This window comes from Berghia stephanieae, chromosome 6 (genome assembly GCF_034508935.2).
Source record: "Berghia stephanieae isolate SIO BIC M18660-M18661 chromosome 6, UCSD_Bste_1.3, whole genome shotgun sequence".
NCBI lineage: Eukaryota > Metazoa > Mollusca > Gastropoda > Nudibranchia > Aeolidiidae > Berghia > Berghia stephanieae.
Genome location: NC_088365.1, coordinates 23371799 through 23395470, shown reverse-complemented (window position 1 = coordinate 23395470; position 23672 = coordinate 23371799). Strand labels below are relative to the sequence as shown.

The window sequence follows — 23672 nt, the reverse complement described above, 5'->3', positions numbered from 1 at the left end:
ATACATACACTAAATCGGTCCATTAAAAAGTTGGATTTACTTTGTTGAATGAAGCGAATCGATGTTTTGATAAGGCAAAAGTAAATAACTTAAATTGATTTAAATTTAAGTAATGAAGCAGATCAGTGTATCTCAGGCTCGTATTCGATCGCTTTGAAATCTATTATCTATTCACTTGCTGGCCATATCATTTTGACAAGTTGTTTATTATTTACAAACTACTTTGTTTTTGGTTAGAAAAAATAATCCTTTCCGTTCACAATTTCTAGTTTCGGTTTCTGTTTCATTCATTTTTCAGCAGAGCCTTAACAACAAACTCAACATGAAAGTCCTAACCTGGAACATCAATGGAGTTCGAGCTGTTCAAAAGGATAAAACAAATCTGAAAAAGATAATTGACTCTCTGGGAGCTGATGTTGTGTGTCTGCAGGAAACAAAAGTCACACGTAAGTATTAGTATTAGTCTCGCCGAGTCAGAGTTAGACTCTTCCACTTCCACTGGAGTCGGGCTATTCCTCAGATTCTCTTCAGTCATCATCATAACATAATCATATCTAAATAATAACTTAAACTTAAACATTATGATAATTTAATTGTCATGAGTAGGCACTTTGTTTAATTATTATACTTGAATTGTTGGCAATTGACGCTGGTCACAATTACCACGGTCCTTGGTAGTTGACGATTTGCCAATTAATCTTTAAATTTGATCCAACTCCAACTTCTTACTAAACTAAACTAAAGTCTTCTAAACAAACTGTTCCAGAGTTCTTGATATTTTCCTGTTGTGGTCAGTTTTACAGTCAATAGGGAATATGAATATATGATCCCTCTGCTACCTCCCAACTTTCATCTCGCAGTGCCTGGGAAGGCTTTTTTTTTTTTTTTTTTCAGTTATATAATATAGAATTTGACCACTTTTGTATTTATTGATTGGCTGTCGTTATTGCCAGACATGTCTGCCAATAAAGAAAAACGATTATTGGCAGACACTTGTCTGTCAATAATAAAGAACCTGGACTTTCGATAATTGGCAGACCCCTGTCTGACAAAAACCAAAGGGAGTGAGTATTTTCCGCCGGGCGGAAAATAACCTTTTTTTCTTATTCTCCGCCGGGCTTATCCTTGGGTCTTGTGACCCCCGGTCGTGTCAAAGGTCACATCCGGTCGACCGTGGCGCCAACCGCGAAGTCGCGAAGCCATGATTGTTTTGTTCGATTGTCAATGATTGTGACTCTTGATTTCCAAGCACTTTTTCATCTTATCAACAATTGCAAAAATGCAGTTAACCAATTGCAGACTGAGACTGATACCATTTTTATTCGTCAGGATTCTGTAGAGGTAAGAATTTGACTTTTCTTCTTTTTGTGTTTTTGTTTTTAACAAGGCTCGGACTCAGGACAGTGAAGTGTATATCGAGCAATGCCGATGGCGATATGAATGAGGAGATAGATGAATGAATGAGAATGTAATTGTATTGTAATAACAACACGCCTTGCCGACTGTCACGTGTGCCATGTGTTCTGCATTCCAATGTGATCTTTATGGATTAATCCTTCGTTGATTGTACTTCTAATACTGTGTAACTGTGTGCATTGTAATTGTAACTGTAACAACTGGGCAGTTTTCAGCAGCAGTGGAAGCGGTGACACAATTTTTAGAACTTTGGAGTGAAATTGAGATGCCTCATGATGATGATAATGACAATGATATAAGATATACAGTACTGTAATGAAAAACGATATCATTTTAACCATTACTTTTTTAACAAATTTATTTATTTATTTAATATTATTATTATTATTAACTTAAACAATGACATTGGTATGTGCCATTTTCACTGCAGTGAATTTAATTTTTTTTTTTTTTCTTTCATTGACAGCTAACATGAAAGTGAAAGAGTCCAGTTGACGGTACTGGTGTCCTGACAATCAAGAAAGATAGCTGGCTCAAGATGTGTTGTGGCAATCTTATTAATCAGCAAACCATCATCTGTGCCAGCAGAGCAGAGTATCTGCATGCACTTTTTGAAACTGGTTAGTAATGTTTTGAAATCTTCATATAGCGCCTTACATTTTTATTGCAGAGATGCCAACCAGTACAGGTTTCCCGTGTTCTGTACGGTTTTTCTTCCGAAGTACGGGCATACGGTTTTATCATGAAAAATACGGGATTTGGTTGAAGTGAAAAATCCACTTAATTACGATCACAACATGAAAAGTGTTTTCATGCAGAAGAGCTTTCATTATCGATACTGAATTTTGCGAATCTTGCCCAGCCTACTGCTATTAACTATGAGTAATTCACTGCCCTTTTTCGAGTACAAGTTAACGAAGTCCGATTCGACCTTTTCGGGTTGATATCGATTTCTGCACGGCGCAGTAAATACAGGTTTTTGTCCTAAAATACAGGTTTTTGGTCTTGAAAATATGGGTTTTCAAAAGGCTAGGTTGGCATCTCTGTTATTGGTGATCAATACAGTACGCTCGAGCATGGGAATTTCGAACAAGTCGGGACCATGCCGGTTTGTTCGAGATTTCCGTGTTTTTGAGTTTTCCAATTTGAGTATTTTACACAGGATTTGAGGGAGGTAAATGTGGGTGGTCTTGATAAAATTGGTATTATAATTATAATGATAACTCCCCATTATTATGACCTCTGTAGAGAGTCGATAGTGAGACTGCAATTTCCTTTTCTCTGTCAGTTCAACACAATCAATTAGTGGGGGAAAAAATTCAACAGATCGCAAGGGAGTGTCCACTATATGAACGAAATAAAGGGATTAAAACTGGGAATTGTACCAAGTTTGAGATTTCCGTGATTTCGAGATTTGCATGCTCAAGTATAAATGCTCGTTAATCTAAATGATAGTTTGTTGTCAAGAGTTTTGTCCTGTATGGTAAAGCCAATGAAATTTCAACTGTGTTGGTGATGGTGAAAATGATGGCCATTTAAAATAAATTGGTATGTCTTTGACAAATTCAATTTATGACAATGATTTTGATTATATAGACCTTTCCAAAAATTGCTAACGAAATGCCTCTTTTCTATTTCCATTTTTCAAACCAGAGCAAGATCAACCGTCTTTGTGGAACATCAGACAAAGTGGTTGCAAACAAGTGGTGTTGAATTTTCCTGTATTGAGCCGAAAGAAAAATAATTTTCTGGGAGTTTGCGAAAGCAAATTGCGTTTGATTTGGAGCTAAATCTATTTTCGCCATTTACCTGGTTTTTTTTTTGGGTCTCAAATAGATTTGATTTTGTAGTTCAAATTGATTAGATACTTATCTCACAAGCAGCATTTTAAACAATAAAAACATGAGGGTAGTGCGTCATATCATATTAGTTTTTTTTATTACAGTGATGAATTCGTAAGATATAAATCATATTTGACCACAATAGTGTTAAAATTTTTCAGCATTTATTTTCTTAGGGAATGGGTTAGCGAATCATTTATACATTTTTTAGACAGATCAATCTACACAATTTTCGTGTTTTCTTGTCCTATGATAGTCATTATTTTGAAAATTTTATGGATCAGCTTATGTCAAATAAGTGTTTTCTCAAATTTCTGTTTTGTGTCATTTTCTGATTTTCTAAGAACCATATGTCATTTTCCTTTAGATTATTTTCAAATTTATTCAGAATCTTTTTTATCATGTGTTTTGCATCATGATGGAAACATTTTGGGGTAAATTAAAATTTAGAAGTTTTTTTAATTTTAAAAATTAATTTTTTTTCCTGTCGATCCGCACCACAATTTCAGCCGAAATTAAAAAATATTGTACAGCATTTCTTTCTAGACAATTTTTTTTTCAGAAATTGATCAATTTACAAAATTTGACTATTCTCTTGTTCCATATTGATTATACTTTGAAATTTTGATGGACGTTGTCTGCAAAATTAGCTTGTTTATCAAATTAATAAAGACATTTTGTTTTTTTCTCAAAATATCATTTTCGATTTTCTGACATTCATAGCTGGATTGTTTCCCATCAGATTATATACCAAATTTGGTCAGAATCTTTCGTATGATGGGTATTGCATCATGATGGATTTGGTTTTGGGCTAAACTAAAATTTAGTAGTTTTATGAATTTTTAAATTGGATTTTTTCTTGTCGTTCCATGCCAAATTTTCAATCGTAATCGAAAAACAATTCTTTAAATATATTTTTCAAGACTTGCTAAGCCTTTCCATCGTGATGTAGCTCTACTTGTAGGGAACATTGTGTGTAAATTTGGAAGATTTCGTTGGTTTTCGGTGCATCAGTGTCGGAAATTATTTTTTTTGTGGGGTGGGTGGGGTTGGTCTCATTGTAGCCTATATTGTCTGTGTCATTGAAGACATTTAAATATATTGAGCTTTTTATATAGCGCAATATCCACTAAATGTGCTCAAAGTGCTTTACAAGGGGGCCCTGGTCAACAGCAACGCTTGTTATGCGATATTACAATTTTTTTGGACAAAGACAATACTGTTAACAGTCCACTGAGTCCCTACTACTCCTTTTACACCTGAATATGTTGAGAGAATGTGAGTAAAGAGCCTTTTCCAAGGACTCAACTATGCGCCGAGCGAGGTTCGAACCCAGGACCTTCCGATCCGAAAGCGTCTGTCATACCATAAGACCACATAGCCACACATTTGTTTTTAGCTTTTTTCTTTTTTTGTGTGTGTGTATGTGTGTTAATCATCAAATTAGACCTCCTACCACCTGAAATAACAGGGGAATACCAATATTGGCACTGCGATAAAAAATTGATTTTTGACTACAGGTTCTCCTTTAAGGTGAAATATTTCCTAGCTCAGATGAGGGTTTGTTTTAAGCGGACTGTAGTGCGTTCCAACGTGAGATAATTTTTTTTTTTTCGTAATAAAATGTATTCACTGCCAGTTGTGACATATAGGTTGACTGCTTAGTTCTGATCTCCAGTGCTATTACATACTTGAGTACCTATCATCAGGCCTATTACACACTGAGTCCCTACCACCAGCGCTATTAGTCATTGAGTCCCTACCACCAGTCCTGTGAGTCACTGGGTTCATACCACTACTGTTAGCCACTGAGTCCCTACCTCTAGCCCTATTGGCTACTGAGTCCTCACCACCAGCCCTATTGGCCTTTGAGTCCATACCAATACCACTCGCCACTGATTCCTTACCACCAGTCCTGTTAGCCACTGAATCCATACCACTAGCCCTGTACTGTTAGCCACCATAGAGAATACAGGACTCCTAGTCTGTGTTAGCCACTAAGTCCTACCACTAGCCCTGTTAGTGTAAGCCGTTGAGTCCTACCTCTAGCCCTGTTAGCCACTGAGTCCCTACCACCAGCCCTATTGTCCACTGAGTCCCTACTACCAGCTCTATTAGCCACTGAGTCCCTACCACCAGCCCTATTGTCCACTGAGTCCCTACCACCAGCCATATTGTCCACTGAGTCCCTACTACCAGCTCTATTAGCCACTGAGTCCCTACCACCAGCCCTATTGTCCACTGAGTCCTTACTACCAGCTCTATTAGCGACTGAGTCCTTACCACCAGCCCTATTAGCCACTGAGTCCCTGTTACCAGCTCTATTGTCCACTGAGTCCCTACCACCAGCCCTATTGTCCACTGAGTCCCTACTACCAGCCCTATTGTCCACTGAGTCCCTACTACCAGCTCTATTAGCGACTGAGTCCTTACCACCAGCCCTATTAGCCACTGAGTCCCTGTTACCAGCTCTATTGTCCACTGAGTCCCTACCACCAGCCCTATTGTCCACTGAGTCCCTACTACCAGCTCTATTAGCGACTGAGTCCTTACCACCAGCCCTATTACTATTAGCCACTGAGTCCCTGTTACCAGCTCTATTGTCCACCGAGTCCTAACCACCAGCCCTATTGTCCACTGAGTCTAGGTACCACAAACTGGCCTTAATTATCGGCGACAAATCGGTCGGTGGACGAGTAAAACGGCAAAATCCGATGTTTTAAAATGCAATTTTTGTAATTTCCCGTCACTGCTACGTTGGTGAATCTTACATCAATGTAACCGTCATTAAATTCTCTTTACAATGAACTTATTTTTTATTGAATTAACAGAACATGGCATAGTTATTTTTATTGAAATGTGTCGCTTGTCATTTCCGTCAAAATGCGATTTCTGAAGCCATGTCGCGTCAATTTCAAATTACCTATATTTTTCTAAATTCGTTTACTCCATCATGAGTGATCCGATTTTTATGCGGTTTGTTTCGTTAGAATCGGATTGAGTTTTTGTACAACCGGATACCTCTTTCATTTCCTTCCTCCCGGTAGAGCGATCGTAGCTGTAGGTGAACACGAGCGTCTTAGGTTTTTGAATGTTTATTCCGGCATTTTTGAAAATAATGATTTCAAACAAGAACCAATGTAATCATGATTATATGCTCTAAAAACCTGTATAGGTTTTAAGGATGTACTGATTATCATGATCCGGTAATCTTAAAAAATGTGACCCCACTCCAACTGGACGAAAGGCCGGCTGTCCGCCGTTATGACTGATCATCAACCCGACAGTGACACTCCTGTCAACAATGCATCGGTTTGTCTTCAAGACGGACAATTGGACCCAGCAATTACAATTCCAAATACAATTATACGTAAGTATATCTATATAATATTTTGGTTTTCATTTGTATCAATGTTTGAGCTAGTTTTGTAAATATTTAAATTTAAATTCTGTTGTCCACAAATCAGTCAAGTCAGCCAGGGGTTTCCTTACGACTACGAACTTTAACCCTTCATTTATTAATCTTATTGGTTATTAAACATACATTTGGTGTTATTTAGTAATAATGGGTTGTAGTCTTTATCTTTTTATACCAATTTAACTGTCTCTGTGCTTGTGAAATATAGGAAAATGACATTCTAAATTTATCTAGGTCAAGTTCTATTTTTAACTTAAGTTTATAATGGAGGGTTTCCCAGTGTGTGTAATGTAAACAAGATCATTTCTGAGGATTTTAGTTATCTTGTCTTTCTCATTTAGATTTGTTTTATTCTCTGTAATGTGTTATTTACAAATGTTTGTTATTGTTGCATCCTGTATATTTATCTTGGTAAATTTGTGTCTTGTTTTGGTTTATTGTTTATGTTTATCTTATCCAAATCGTTTTGGTTTAGACAGTTTAAGTAAGTTGAATTGAAACTCTGGACAATTTTTTAATGTACTACTACAATCCTTTAGTTTAGCTAATCCATTGGTTATCATGAGCTCCAAATTGTGATAGACAATTAGGCGATCTGGCAAAGCTCAAAATACCAATCCATTGTGGCTCCAACTCCAGTAGAAATGTTGTTTCGATAGAAGCCTGACTGTTTGCCTCTACCGTGTCTGGGATTTATGGAATGTTGCTTCACGTTAGTCAGCACATAAACCTTTAATATCTAAACATTGACCATTGTTGAGTGGAGTGAATGAATTGTTTACCTAACCACTTCAAACTTAATCTTTAGGCTAACACTTTTATGCTTGCTTTACTCTACAGAGGATGAAAGTTACACCATTCTTAAAAGCATCTTTCTTATGGAGGGGAGAGGAAGGAGACCAACAGTGCCTGCATTGACCTTGACTAACAAAGTTTTGGTTCAACTGTCAGCTTTAAGGGAAGAAGCACATGCATCATGGAATTTGGTAAGTAGTATTTTTCTCTCCTGTCATTTGTGAAACCCTTTTAACCTGTAAGTTAGTTTTTTGGAACTCGATTGTGCATCATTTATTGTGATGTAATCGTATGACTTAAGGCTCTGAGCCTGACCAAATATGTTGATTGTGGGTTCGAGTCCTACAGGGCTGCCACGAAGACTATGATTTAATGCAACAAGCTGCTTGGTGATAACTTGAATCTTATGCCCTTTGTGTTAGATGTCTGTTGCCAAGGAAAATGTAAGTGGTTTAAAGAGCATGTCACTGCATGACAATGTGGGATATGCACAGAGTAATCGTTTATTTATGTTTCTTGATCCACTGATAGTGACATACACCATATATTTATCTTCATTCAAATTTCTGGTGATGTGATTTTATCATGTATCAGGAGCAGATTTTGCCCTTTTTATATTACGATTCACATGAATAAAATCTTTATCACTATTTATTTACTGGCATTTGTTTCTTCGCACAGTCTACTAATCATATTTTGAAATGTATCTTCGAAGATTCATGGTGAGATGCTTTTGATTTTGTTTACTTTTAACTCAACTCCTATCCGTGATATTTATATTATTTCATTAAATTCTCCCACAGGTCTTGACGTGGTTTATGAAGATTTTTCCGGATGAAAGAATAACTGAAGCGCAGTTACAGTACAAGATTCAAAAGACAGTCTCGTCTTATGATAGTCTGCCCGACAACATTGAGGAACTTGCTAAGTTCTTATCCATGTCTGCCCAGGAAAGTATTGTCCCCGATCACCTGACCAGCATTGGACTTAACAAATCTATTCTTCTCGATGAAGTGTCTAAATATTCTCCAACTGTTGGATTTACACCAACTGTAAACACTATTCTTTCCTTAGAAGTTGTTAAAAACAAAACAGGATTAGGTGATTCATTTTTGATAAGATGGATTCAGGCCCTTTGCTGTGATTCAAATCCAACTCCATCACAAGTAAAACAACAGCTTGTGAAAGCAAAAAAGGATAAGTTAAAACTAAAGCATAAGCCGGATAAACTTGCTGACCTTCTTGCCAGACGACTGTTTGACAGTGGAACTTCGAATACTATTTCTACTACAAAGTCTTTACCTGTTACTGTTGTTGAATGTAATCATAATTATGTACATGAAATGAAACTACTGAAGATGCACTGTGATAGTTTAAGAAAACAATGTGATGAGTTTAAGAATGTAATTACTGAATTGGAAGGTGAGAGAGATATGTTAAAGGAGAGATTGTGTTTATCTGTAAAAGAAAAAGTGATTGTTAAAAAAAAAGGTAAGAATGTTGGAATTCAATCAACAACCATTCCTTTGTTTAAAGTTGCTCAATTTCAAGCTATGCTTGAGGAGAAAGATAAAATTATTGATTCTGTTAAAAGTGAGAGAGATGACATGGAACATAAAATGAATTTATTGAAAAAAGAGAAAAGGGCTGAGCAGCAGTTAAAGTCAAAATATAAAAAAGAATTGGATGATTTTAGAATAACTGCCACCAGTATTTTGGAGTTAGAAGCTGAACACAATGATGTTAAGTTGAGAGATTCTAGATATAATCAGTTTTCTGATGATGTTAGACTTACCTGTATGTCACTCATGGGTGAAGCCAATGTCGCTGCCCAACATTGTAGCTTAGTTATTCAAATTGTTTCTAAATATTTATTCAAACGTAATTTTGATCTTTCTTTGTTGCCTTGTGCATCCACAGTACTTAATTTTGCCAGTGAAGCAGCTCATATTGCTCATCATCATGTTGTCGATGAAATTAATAAAACAGATCATTTTACATTTGCCACAGATGGCACCAGTCGTGATAAAAAGCATTATATAGAGTGACATATAGTTTTAGATAATAAGTTATCATTGTCTTTAGGATTTTCTGAAGTAGCTTCTGATAATGCCCAGACCCTTCTAGAAAAAACCATTGAAATTTTTGATGATATGAGCCAAATTTATTCTTCTACCAACAGTTCAAGTAAAGATAACATATTTAAATCCATTATTACTAAAATGAAATGTATTATGTCATACAGGGCATCTGTGATGAAATGTTATGGTAAAAAGTTAGCAGCTTATAAGAATGATATCCTTGGTGAAGACAGTACTACACATTTTCTTTTTTGTAACGCCCACTTTCTTCTGGGTTTGGTGAAAGCGACAGAGGATGCTTGTAGTAAAATTGAGAGTGAGGTGGGAAAATTTGGAAGAGATTTGAATTCTTCTTTTCAACGATTTGCCAATGATGAACAAAATGCAGCCTTTAGACTTATCAGGTTGACATCAGATGTTTTGGGACCAAGAGGTGATGAAAAAAATGGGAGTAGGGAGGAGTGGCTTGCCTTTTGTTCATCAATTGGTAAATCGTCGAAATTTACGAGTTTCCGCTCGAACAGATTTAATAATTTGTTTGAGAATGCATATGCCATTATATTTCATTATCATGACATTAAATCTTTCCTTACTGACTATGTTACTCATTCAAATTTGAAGCTGCAGAGTATTTTTCTCGATCTCAATGATGATGGACTTATTTCAATGATCACAGCCATTGCTTTGTTTTCTAAACTTTTCACAACCCCATTTTGGCGGTTGATGAATAGTGATGTCCCTTATGGACAATTTCCTAAGTATGTGAAATTGATGAAAGACTTTTTAGATCAATGGAAATCCGAAATTTCATTTTCTCTGTCATTTGTATTTGATGATTCGTTTTGTAACAATGATGATCATGACCATGTTTTGACTGATGTTATATCTTCCTCCATGAAATGTGATAATAGTTTGTTGAAGTCAACGTACATTGAAATTTTAAAAGAGTCTGAAATTGTTCTTAAGCGTCAGCTTGATGACTTTCTAGAGGATGGCATTTATGGGGGTGAATTGGACCAAGAGACCCAGATGCTTTTAAACTCAAGTCCTTTAACAAATTTAGTTGGGGAGAGAATATTTGGAGATTTTGATTTTGATCTATACAAACGTAGGCATGCCTCTCTTCATCTCAGGAGTACTTTAAATATGTTAAAGAGGAACAAAACATCTGTTTGGTTGGGTCGACAGACGACGTCTCAAGTTACAAATTTATTGATTACTGCTAGGAGAAATGCCCCTGCTCTTAAGTTACAGAGTAAAATTAGACAGCAACGGGTACAGCAAGATATCATAGAGAGGATGCAGGAATGCAAGAGGCTTAAAAGAGGAAAAGAATTAAAGAAAATGCAGGATAAAACTTCCATTTTAGAGAGTATAATTGGGCAGGGGGGTGTTGTATCTACTAAAGAGGAATTAGATAGACTTGTAGCATCTCCTAAAGCTTTAGAAAACCTTAGATGTCAATTAAAATATCGTAAAGTTGTTTTACTTGAACAAATTAATTATGGTGGTAATTTAAGCAGTTTGTATTTTCGCATCTGTCAGCATTTAGATTTTGAACCATCACCGCTACCAAAGAAAATTAAACTTGATGAGAGTTAGGGATCATATTTATATTCATAACATCTGTATCACTCATACTCATACCATTGTTTATTATTCCTTATTACACCATAGAATGCTGTGTTTTATGTTGTATGTCATTTAGTAGAGACTTAATAATTGCATTGACAAGTATTGTTTTCTGAGGTCGGAAGGAATTTCTCTTAAAAATTCCTTTGTTTTATTATATATTTGTAGTATGTTGCTTTTAATTGTAGTTAGCATTGCCACAGAATGTCAGAAACCAATGAACAGTTTCATACAGAATGATTCAGCTGATACAGAATTCTCCTACTCTAGATAATAACACAAGTGGTTGAAATCTCTTTCAAAGCAAGCATTTTAAACCTAAAAACCAACCTCAATTCTTCATACAGATAAGGTTATTCTTTAGAATCACTGTTAATGTTTCAAACCACTGATTTCAGAGAGTTCTCTGATATTTGAGAGCCATGTAAATTGTCTTGAGAATGGTGATGATTATTTGAATGTACTATGTCTATATTACTTTGTATTTTATGACATGATTGAAATTTTGTCTGGATATTTTTCTTACTTTTGTCAATGTAATATTCTAACCAACTCTCTTGTACTTGATCATATTTTAAAAGGTATTTGTAGTATCTTGCTTTTAATTGTAGCATTACAAAGATATGTTGATTGTCTTTACCATGGTGTTTATTTGAATGCTCTATGTCTATTACTTAGAATTTTAAGAATATTTGGCTCTTCGAGTTCGCAAGTAATTTTTCTTACTTTCGTCGACATATTATTCTTACCTAACCTCTTTTAATTGGTCATATCATAAATTATATTTGTAGTATCTTGCTTTTAATTGTAGCATTACAAAGATATGTTGATTGTCTTTACCATGGTGTTTATTTGAATGCTCTATGTCTATTACTTAGAATTTTAAGAATATTTTGCTCTTCGAGTTCGCAAGTAATTTTTCTTACTTTCGTCGACATATTATTCTTATCTAACCTCTTTTAATTGGTCATATCGTAAATTATATTTGTAGTATCTTGCTTTTAATTGTAGCATTACAAAGATATGTTGATTGTCTTTACCATGGTGTTTATTTGAATGCTCTATGTCTATTACTTAGAATTTTAAGAATATTTTGCTCTTCGAGTTCACAAGTAATATTTCTTACTTTCGTCGACATATTATTCTTACCTAACTTCTTTTAATTGGTCATATCATAAATTATATTTGTAGTATCTTGCTTTTAATTGTAGCATTAGAATGAGATTTCAATTGCCTTTATAATGGTTTTTATTTGAGTATTATATCTCTATTACTTTAATTTTTATAGCGTTTTTGTTTCCGAGAATGTTCAAATTTTAGTGTAAATTGCATATTACGCGGTTTTTTCTTGTTTTTGGCTTTCGCATCACATTGTCCAACCTATTGTGAGAAATATATGATCATTATCTTCTCAAAAAAAATTCAGCATGTACAATATCTTTATGTTAATTGTTTATGAAATTTATAGCTCCCTCATGCATCCCATTTAAATTTTGTGATCATGTGAATTTGCCACTTTTGCCTACTTTTCATGAAAATTCTGTTTTTTTTCTAAGTCCAGTGTTATTTTTTCCGAATTTGTATCAGCTATATCTTTGTCAATGTCCATGCTAGAGGGAAATGATCCATTTTTTTATATAAATTGATGTAATGTATTTCTGTAAAATGTATTGCATTCATTGATATCTCTTCCGATTTTGTTTTGCTATGACCTTGAAAAGAGCCCATAAATGTGGTTTCTCGGATTAATTGCAAATATTTGAATTTGAATAAATTTGAAAAGCCATAACTTTTTCGTTTGTTGTCCGATTTTGTTGAATTAAAGTTTGCTTTTCATGGTTTTTTGAGAACTATTCAAAAAACAACATGGATTGTTTGTTGCTCTCAAACTAAAAATCACTTTGTGGTACCTACTGAGTCCCTACCACCAGCCATATTGTCCACTGAGTCCCTACTACCAGCTCTATTAGCGACTGAGTCCCTACCACCAGCCCTATTGTCCACTGAGTCCCTACTACCAGCTCTATTAGCCACTGAGTCCTTACCACCAGCCCTATTACTATTAGCCACTGAGTCCCTGTTACCAGCTCTATTGTCCACTGAGACCTTACCATCAGCTCTATCAGTATTAGCCAATGAGTCTCTACTACCACCAGTTCTATTAGCCACCATCCTATCAATAATATTAGCCACTGAGTCCCTACCGCCTGCTCTATTACTAAAGGCCACTGCATCCTTACCATGATGGGGAGGGGGGGGGGGGTATTTGACACACAGTAGAGTACCCACTGAGGCCCTACCACCAGCGCTATAGACACATAGTGGTTATTTGTTCCCATCACAGTACAGACGATGTGTAACCTTTAACGTGTCGTGAACGGATTTCCCAATCTCGTTCACGATGTGTAAAATAAAGGAAAAAGTTCAGAAAAAGTCTCCACCGAAGTGGGCGTTCTCCATATATGTAGAGGACATATATGGGCGGTTAAAAATGCTCTAAAAGCACATCGGGAATCGTCCCGGTACAGTCTAATTCTAAAACATAGTATGGCGGATCGGATCTGTCAGATACAAACGATAGGCAAAATAGTAGATCTAGAATTAGGCTTGGTGTCGAAGAGAAAAGAATGAAGGGTGTCACAAGCTTTTATAGGATAGACACGATGACGTCACGTTTACGCGGGAGACAGTGAACAAACACAACATGAAGATTACTCACAACAGCCTGATCGAGACACGACAGTCATACCAAAAAAACCCACTAACAACAACAACATAAACTTATCACAATAATCAGTGACATAAAATCTTCCCCACATACGTTTGTAGTCTGATTGAGCAACACTAGTGAGAACTAATCACACAACTAGCAGTGAGAAAGAGCAGAGTTAAGTCAACTCCCTTCATTCTCCAAATTATTTTAGTCCGGCAAGCTTGAACTTGAAGTGTGTCTCAAATCTACTGGTAAATTCCCCACTGATTCTCTACCGTCTACCGCCGCCGCTATCACCCACTGATTTCCTACCGTCTACCGCCACCGCTATCACCCACTGATTCCCTAATAATAACGAGGGAGTGGGGGGGGGGGGGGGGGGCAAAAAACGACCAGATTATTTACACTACACCACCACGAAGGTCAGATTATGGGAGTCCGCTAAGTCTCAAAGATCAACTTGAAAAACCCGGCGGAAAATAAGCAAATTTGTTATTCTCCGCCCGGCGGAAAATAAAAAGAAGGACTATTTTCCGCCCGGCGGAGAATAATGACAGCCAAAACCAAAAGCCTGGCCAATTCGTTATTGACAGACACGTTTATTAAGAGGAGATATTGAGTGGTTGCAGAACCTGTATAACAGCAGCCATGTTAAATAATTGGGGTCTTTCAACCGCTTCCACTTGTACATGCTGTGGCAAAGAGCATGAAACCGCAGAGCATCTGGTTGAATGTTGCTTTGTAACACAAGCTGCCTGGCTGAAAGCTGTTAGGTGGTGACCACTGTAGTAACAGTTGTGTCATTATAATTAAAGGTTAGTGCTGAAACCCAGGAGTGATCCTGGGACTCACATATACTGTGTCAATTTTAGCTGACCCATGCGATTTAGGAGAAAAACAAAGAAATTAAAAGTAAATAAGATGTGTGTGCCAAAAATGTGTTAAAGACTATTAAAGCTGGTTGGTATAAAAAAAATAAAAACTTTTATCACTTTGCCTGCAGGGAAATCTTCTTGTCTTCAGTCCTCCATCACTGCTGTCAACTTGGGAACTATTGATTTGAGAGTAATAGTGTCAAATATGATTTTACTATTTAAAAATGGAAATGTGGTTGCTTTGGGAATGAATACAGGAAGCATTTAAAGTGCTGTGAGCATGGAAAATCCTTGGAAATGCGTTGAAGAATTTTTCATGTTTTATCATTTATTTTCATTGAAAGGAGTCAATTTCCTGACTTCAATTATACTTAAAAGTAAAAGTAGACAGGGTGTGGGGGGGGGGGGGCAGGGGTATCCCGATAACTCAATAGGTAAAGCACTTGCTTCACACACAAAGGGACTGAGATCAATCCCGGGTAAAGTCAATATTTTTTTCTGACCCCCCCCCCCCCCCCCCCCCTGTCCACCCATCAGTGATAAGGTAGATGTGTTAGATCTTGTGGAAAGTACTTTGTGATAGACTAGCGTCCTGTCCAAAGGTTAGCAAGCGATTGCTATTGTCCATTTCACGCTATAGAAACAAAGATAAACTTCAGCTCTATGGGCCTTTTATGGCTTTGAACAACTACTTGAAATTAGAGGTTCAGACTTCAACAGTTTTCTCTCCTTAAAATGCATTGCCTGTTTTTATAATAAGAAAAAAAAAATGACTTTGCAGGAGACATGCTTGATGAACCAACTGCCATTGTTGATGGGTATGAGTCATACTTTAGTTTTTCAAGAAAAAAGTCTGGTTATTCTGGTAAGTCTTGTCTTGTTTGTTATTAGATTTGCTATCATCATTTAAAATTAGTTATGATATTTATTATATTATTATGATAATGATGAGATTTATATTTATTACAGATGTAATCGCCTACAATTTCTTAATTTTATTTCACAGTGGAGGATAGGCAAGTAAAATAGTGGTTTATTCATCCTGATTAATTCTATTTGAGTCGCATTTTAAAACATGAGTATGTAGCTCATATAGATGTCTGCCCTCCATTTTGATTATGTTGTCTTTAACATATGCTATAAAAGACATTTATTAAATAAGTTGAGGAAATTTGCTCTAAGTGATGTTTGACATAAATCGTAATGTGTTTTTTTAATAAACTATTTTTTATTTTTCGATTAAACTAATGCCTGGTATAAAATGTTATCTATAAAACTGTTAAGTAGTCTGACTGCACCAAAATCCTTTTCTTAATCTACTCCATTATTGATTTGGCAGAACGACTTACACCAGGAACCCAGCTAAGATTGTATGCAGATGACAGCTCTCCGTATCGGACAATTAGAATTAGAACTAAACGTGACACCGAAATTCTTCAAGCTGATCTAGATGGCTTACAATGCTAGGAAATAGAAATCAGAATGGACTTCCACCATTAGAAGTGCTTGGTTCTAAAATTCACAAACAACAGAGAAATCATACATTCAGCATACACAGAAATCATACATTCAGCATACACAGAGATCATACATTCAGCATACACAATGCTCGGTCCGTCATTGGAGAGGTCTTTATAATTGCAAAACTTTGGTCCTTGTCTCTTGTCCAAGGGTAACCCCCGTATAAACAATATCTGAATCAGCTGAGAATAAGCAGTGGTAAATTTTATGATAGTGCTTGATGCTACCAAAAGCGTGCTTGATAGATGACTTCTACTTGTACACTATAAAATTTAAAGTGTGTTTTTATAATGACTCGTGGAATCGTCCTTTGTAAATATGTTGATATTTATTGATTTTATTTATGATTCATAAAGGCATTTGTCCATTACATGACAGTACAAAATCTGGTATGCGTTGATTTTTTAATTTATGCTACCTTTTTTTTTCCAAACAGGAACAGCCAACTACTGTAAAACTTGGACCTTGCCGATCAAGGCAGAGGAAGGGTTGACAGGGAAGCTGACGACACCAAATGACACATGTGTATATCATTACGGAAATACAAACAGTTTCAGTGATGAAGAACTAAATGCTCTTGATGAGGAAGGGAGATGTGTCATTACACAACACAGTATACGGTAAAGCTTATAATATTTATATCTTGAATAAATAGACTTTCAAATTAACACAACTGACTTTAGAAGGATTTACAATATATGTCTTCTTGATCTGACTGGTCTTAAACACATGCGTAAGTCAAACTTTGGCCTCAGTAAAGTTGCTTTTCCATGTTACACTCGAGCACAGAAATCTCGAACATGGAAATCTCAAAATCACGGAAATCTCAAACTCAGTTCACTTCCCCGTCTTAATCCCTCTATTTTGTTAGTATTGGCAACATGAAAATCTCGAACACTTTCCGGGGCCAATACAGAAATCTTGAACAAACTGGACATTCCTTTGCATGTCCAGTGAAATTTTTTTTTTGCGAATTGTTTGTGTTGAACGGAAACAAACGATTCCATCACTCTCCCCTTAGCGCTAAGTGTCAGTTAATGTGTTACACGTGCGTGTGTGTACCATATATGTGTATGTGTGCGCACGCGTCTGTGTGTGCATGTTGAACTGAGTGGGAGATAGTGAAGCTTGTTTGACCAGGGTCTTACGCACACCACCCATCACTCCATCAACTTCTTGTATTAGACGACGTTACCTCAAACTCTGTTGTGTACCAGTACCATTATTTTGACCAGTACCATAGCAAACTGACCAGTACTGTTGGGATGGGAGATTAGCAAGGCAGTGATTGCCTTAGGTGGGAACTGTTACGTATTAAAATGATACAAACGATTAGGGGTGGGGAAGATGGAGTGAGAGCATTATCATGTATTAAATAGATGATGCTGTGTGAGACCAATACCCTCTCTCTTTAGCCTGCTATGGGTGAGAGGGAAGAGTGTGAGGGTGTTAAGTGAGGAGTGTGAGTGTGTAATCCACAATGTGATATGCTGGCTTTTTTTTTGTTAAGCACATGCAGTGGGAATCGTCATTCCTTGTCTGTAATTGAACAAAACAAGACACACTAAACGCAACACCAGTGAAAACTGTCTTCATAGTTGTGTAAAAAATGACCAATAAAAGGAAATTGAATTGTCTCACTCTCGACTCTTGACTGTGTTCACTATAAGGGGAGTAATCATTATAATGTGACTTTTAAGACCACCCACATTTACCTCCATCATATCCATTGTAAAATACTCAATACGGAAAATTCGAAAACACAGAAATCTCGATCAAACAGGCCCAGTCCCAACATGTTCGAGATTTCCGTGCTCAAGTGTATGTTGTTTATTAGATATGATCAGTCTGTTCTCCATTGATAAACAATAACAAAAGTGTCACAGTGTAATCTTGTTTACAAGAAAACTTTGGGTTCATTATATGTGGGTAATATAATATGTTACCATAATGTCAGGTTGAATGGTGTTTTGTTACTTTTTTATTTATTAAATTTTTTAAATACAAATATAATTAAGCTTTTTGAAAAGTTGAAATGAAATATACTTTTTACTTATTAATGTTAATGTCTTAGTCTTCCAACAGGTGAAGAAAAAGAAGTAGCCATCATCAATGTTTATGTACCAAGGGCTGGGGATAGAGAAGATCGTCACAAATACAAACTTCAGTTTCTTACAATTCTCCAAATTAGAGCTGAGGCTTTGTTGAAAAACGGGACGTGAGTTTGTTTTTGATTATTGTTTTTAATATTCAACTGTTTTTTTCTTATTTTCTAAAATTTAAAAAGATTGAGGATAATCCATCATTTTATTTCACAATTTAAGTGAATATTTGTTGAGAAAGTGAATGAGCTCCTAATAATGATTGTTGAGAAAACAACCTTAGGCACACAAAATTGTAAAACATCATTATAAATAATTGCATAAACACGCACACACATTTTTATACAAGTGCACACACACATAATGACACATACACACACACATGCACCAAAACATGCATATATCCTATTTGTTTGGATCTTTTTTTTTTCTACAATTATTTAGGCCAACATACTCGTATGCATGGTAACTCTATAATTGGATTGTGTAAGATATACAAGGCTACATCAGAATTCTCATGACATATATAATCTCCCTTCATCTACCATTATTGTTTAAATGTTCGGATATGATTTTTATTCAATAATTGATTTTAGCTGCTATTTTTCATCGCCATATGTATATGCATGTTTTGGTGCATGTGTGTGTGTATGTGTCATTATGTGTGTGTGTGTGTGTGCACTTGTATAAAAATGTGTGTGCGTGTGTATGCAATTATTTCTAATGATGTGTACAATTTTGTGTGCCTAAGGTTGTTTTCTCAACGGGATTGGGCGCTATACAAATAAACGTTATTGTTACTATTATTAGATCATTGATAGGGTATGCGGTTCTGTTGAGATTTTACTAGTTCCACCTGCCAAAACAGCCATGACTTGGCTAATTTGGTGATTGCTGTAGTGCTGTAGTTGACAAATATTAAAAATGGTAATTTGACTAATGTTACAGTTACAGACCTTTTTAATCAGGTCAAACTGCCATTCCTATTGTATTGCGATGATAGAATTTTGTGAATTCAGCATCCTGACATGACAGTCTAGTTGTGATTGAGTATTTCAGTCGTTGATGAATTCTCTCATATTGTTATTGATAGCCTCATCACAGGCAATTTCAAGCATGGTTAGTCACTAGATGGTGACAGTGATCATTAGACATTCCAGTCCCGATGTTGCGTTCTTGGGTATTGCATTTAACACACATTACCCCACTTGACTCAGGTGTGAATATGAGTACCTGACTGGCTATAGGTGGGTATTGTAAGAGTGTTAGTACAAAAAGGACACATAACAGTCGACTGGTATTGTATGAAATGGAAAATATGGTTCCATAAGGCCTACATATTGATTTGCATTGAGCATAGTAAATCCATGGAAATATGCTTTTTCAATATTTGTATTATTGTTATTATTATTATTATTATTATTATTATTATTATTATTATTATTATTATTATTATGTTTATTATTATTATTATTATTATTACTATTATTATTATAAATGTTATTCCTATTTCAGACATGTGATCATTTTGGGAGACATCAACACCTGCCATCGTCAAATAGACAACTGTGATCCAGATGTAAGTATCCCTGTTCTTGCTCCTCTAAATCTGAGAACAGCATTTGATACAATTGATCACTCCATTCATGTCAAGTGTCTCTCTGAATATTTTAGACTGTCTGGAAATGTTCTTTGGTGTTTAAGTCATATTTGAATAACTATTCTTAATCGATAATTGCAAACGAGAATCAGTCCACTACTTTTTAAATTACTTTATGGAGTAAACCCAGGGTTGAGTGTTCGAGACTTGACTGAAGACGCGTTAGAACACAACCACTGGGACATGTTGATGAAATATGACATTAATTTTCATGTTTATACTGATGACACACTCGGCTATGTGGTCTTGTGGTATGACACTCACTTATGGATCGGAAGATCCTGGGTTCGAGCCTCACTCGACGCATAGTTGGGTGCTTGGAAAAGGCTCTTTACTCACATTCTCTCAACGTTCTCGGGTATTTTATGACCCTAAAAAACATTCAAACAACACGGCTAAGTCATATTTGGTTATTGAAAGGGAAACGTTTATTTTACTAACAAAACAACAAATCTGGGTGTATATTTTTTACTTTTTTATGTTACCATGAGGTATCACATTTTCCACTTAATCAGAACTTTGTTTTTTGAAATTAGAAGATTTTTATCCATTATTCCAAAGTCCACCCTTTCAAGTACTAGTGTACCCTTAACAATGTTAACAATGTTACAATTTGATGACTTTTCAAAAATGTTCTTCCCGACTAGACGTCCTATGTCTTTCTTTGCCATCCATCTATCTGGATTTCATCTGGTGTATTAGGGTTTTAACTCACTGTCTTGTTGTTTTTATTTGTTTGTTTGTTTCTTGTTGTTTTGTTGGGGTTTTTTTAGGGGGGGGGGGGGGTTAAAACAATTTTTTTTTGTCTGAAGAAGGGTTTTGAGCATTTGTTTAGTATTTTGTTCTTTTCTTTTGAAGTTGTTTTATTCATTTTTGTACATTACCTTTTACAGTCCACAGTTTCTAGCTGCTGGAACTCACTTTGACTTGTATATTGAAACTGATCTCTGACTAAAACTAAAATTTTTCTCTCTGAATTTGGATTTTGTAATTTTGATTTTTCCTGTTCTTTATCTCTATAATAGGAAGAGTACTTCAGGAAATCAAGTCGTATTTGGTTGAATCGTCTTCTACAACAAAAAGAGCGAGACAAAAATATTCCCTTGATAGATGCCAACCTTTCTGAGATATCAGCCTCCATTGAGTGTGAAGAAGGCCACTTTAGCGATATCTTTCGGCAGCTTCACCCTCTTCAGGAAAATGCTTTCACCAATTGGTGCACACTGACGGGAGCCAGGCAAACAAATTTTGGACGACGTCTTGATTACATACTTATCGATACAGAACTTGCTAAATTTGCAACACATTGTGAAATCATGTCCGATTTTGAGGGGTCTGACCACTGTCCTGTCATAGTCACCTTGAATTGTTCACCCATTCCGGCTCTACAAAGTCCCATTATGTGTTCAAGGTTTATGCCAGAATTCAAAGGTCAACAAAAGAAGTTGTCATCCTTTTTCACAAAGATTACAAAACCTTCACAAATACCTGAAAAAGATAAATCACCATTGACATGCAATCAGCAATCTGGTCAAGTCAACAAAGCAGATCATTCCCAAATTTCAACCAATACCAAAATCCCCACAACTCAATCAGCAAGTGGTTTCAAGAGGAATTTAACTATTGAAGTGGACAAAAAACAGTCACCGATTAAAAAAGCTAAATTGAAAAAAGGAATTTCAAGTACTGATTCCAAACAAATCAGCCTCACGTCTTTTTTCTCTCAAAGAACTAGTAAAAGCAACCAAGTTCAGAAATCTCAAGTAAAAAATAACTGCAGTATTATCGGTAAGAGTGTTTCAAATAAATCCTCACTCGAAATCAACCATAGATTAGGAGAGGACTTGTGTGTGATAGAGGATGTTGACTATCACATTGATGGACATCAGGACATTGCACAAACTTCCCAGTCTTCTGGATCACATAAAGAAATAACTTCTAATTCTGATGGAAATCAGTGTGACTTTAACCCTGAAGAGTGTTTACATTTTCAAAAAGAGGATGAAACAAATGTGAAAAGAGATATATTAATTTCTAAAGACGATACTACTAAAAAATCTTCATCAACTCTAAGCCCTAACAAATTATCACCAAATAACAAACAGAGATCATCTGCTGCATCTGCCTGGAAAGGAATTCTGGGAGGTCTTCCACCTCCTCCCCTCTGCCCAGGCCATAAAGAGCCAAGTGTGCTGAGAACGGTCAAGAAAGCCGGCCCTAATCAGAACAAACAATTTTATGTGTGTGCTCGTCCAGATGGAGCTCAGAGCAACCCACAGAGTAGATGTGATTTTTTCCAATGGCTGAGTAAGAAAAAGTGATCAATAGAAATAAACTTTTGTCGTATCAAAGTGAAATACATAAAATTAAGTTTTCCTTATTGTGGAAGATACAGTACTCACTGGACTCCAGCATGCTCTGAAATACGGGACTCTGGAGCTTGGTTACCAAATTGTATCTACATATAATAATAAGATGTTACCTCCATGAGCATCGGATTTTGGCACACTCGGATTCTAGCATGCTTATTGGCTGAGAGTGTGCAAGAATCTGGTGAAAAATGTACCAATCTGCTTCAGACTTGGCCATGAAATTGTGTATGATGGGTGAAATTCCCCTTAGAGCAACGGAGCATTTGCACCTGAGATAAGAAACTTTGGTTAAGTCTTTATGTTTTATTGCAGAGAATTAATATGGACATTTAAATAGAATTTTACATTTCTTGTCATTTTCACTTCAAAAGTCCTATCAGTATCAGGGATCACCCAGCATAATACCATTTTAATGCATGAAGTCACAAATGCCGACTATCAAACATTGGTCTGTCAGCATATTACTATTACTATTATCATAGCACATGTACGAAGGAGAGCAATCAATTTACTAAATTTTCTGAACAATGAACCACAACTTTTTCCCCTGATCTCGACCCTGCAGCTTATTGGCCAGTCTGACTAATATTTAGGGTTTTCTTTGTCCACCATGCCATCAAAGTGTGAAGCGTCATGGCTATTGTTTTGGGTTGTCAGTGGCTCCTCACAGTGAGAAATGCAGTCAAACTGTCTACAATTGTTAACAGGTTAACCAAGGCTGACCTTTTAACCAACCAGGTTTGAAGCATTGCTGACATGGACAGCTGTGAAGAAAGTGAAAGCAAATGGGAGCTGAAGCAATTCTCAGCCTCTTTAACTCACAGAGGTTGAAGAATGAAGAATTAAATGGGTTCGCTGATGATTTTGATCAATTGAATTAAATTGAAGAAGATGTGGCTTATGCCCCAGAGCAGCTTATTGTAGGATAAAATTGATTTTAAAAAATGATAAATTGGTAGTTGTGCTGCTTATAGTCCAGAAAATATGGTAATGAAACAAAAAGCAAGCTTTATCAAGGTGTGATTTCAATTTTGCGAGACATGTTAATTTAATTTATGAGTGTCAAAAGAAACAAAGCACAAGGGGTTTAGATCTAGTGACAATGTTCAGATCTGGTCAACTAGGTTAGGCCTTAAAGATTGCTAAATCTCTTGACACTGTTGCCTTATGATGTGTAATAGTATCCATGATCTGCATTAGCAAATGTCCGCAGTGAACAAAAGAAATAAAGAGAAATAAAAATGCC

General features: G+C 36.0%; 2 protein-coding genes and 1 long non-coding RNA gene across 3 annotated transcripts; all 3 read left to right on the top strand.

Annotated features, from left to right (window-relative positions):
- The first annotated feature begins 52 nt into the window (after positions 1-52).
- Positions 53-23672, top strand: LOC144974700 (DNA-(apurinic or apyrimidinic site) endonuclease 2-like). Its single transcript, XM_078917847.1, has 7 exons — positions 53-80; positions 299-446; positions 15553-15636; positions 16729-16912; positions 18367-18510; positions 19910-19973; positions 21080-23672. The coding sequence occupies exons 2-7, from the start codon at positions 323-325 to the stop codon at positions 22373-22375; spliced, it is 1896 nt and encodes a 631-aa protein (XP_078773973.1). The 5' UTR covers positions 53-80; positions 299-322; the 3' UTR covers positions 22376-23672.
- On the top strand, positions 1086-3782 carry LOC144974699 (uncharacterized). The gene is made up of 3 exons (XR_013645796.1): positions 1086-1341; positions 1883-2036; positions 3070-3782. It is a non-coding gene; the product is annotated as an uncharacterized LOC144974699 (long non-coding RNA).
- Positions 6289-12972, top strand: LOC144974698 (uncharacterized). The gene is made up of 3 exons (XM_078917845.1): positions 6289-6627; positions 7516-7661; positions 8274-12972. Exons 1-3 carry the CDS (start codon positions 6522-6524, stop codon positions 9516-9518), a joined length of 1497 nt encoding a protein of 498 aa, XP_078773971.1. The 5' UTR covers positions 6289-6521; the 3' UTR covers positions 9519-12972.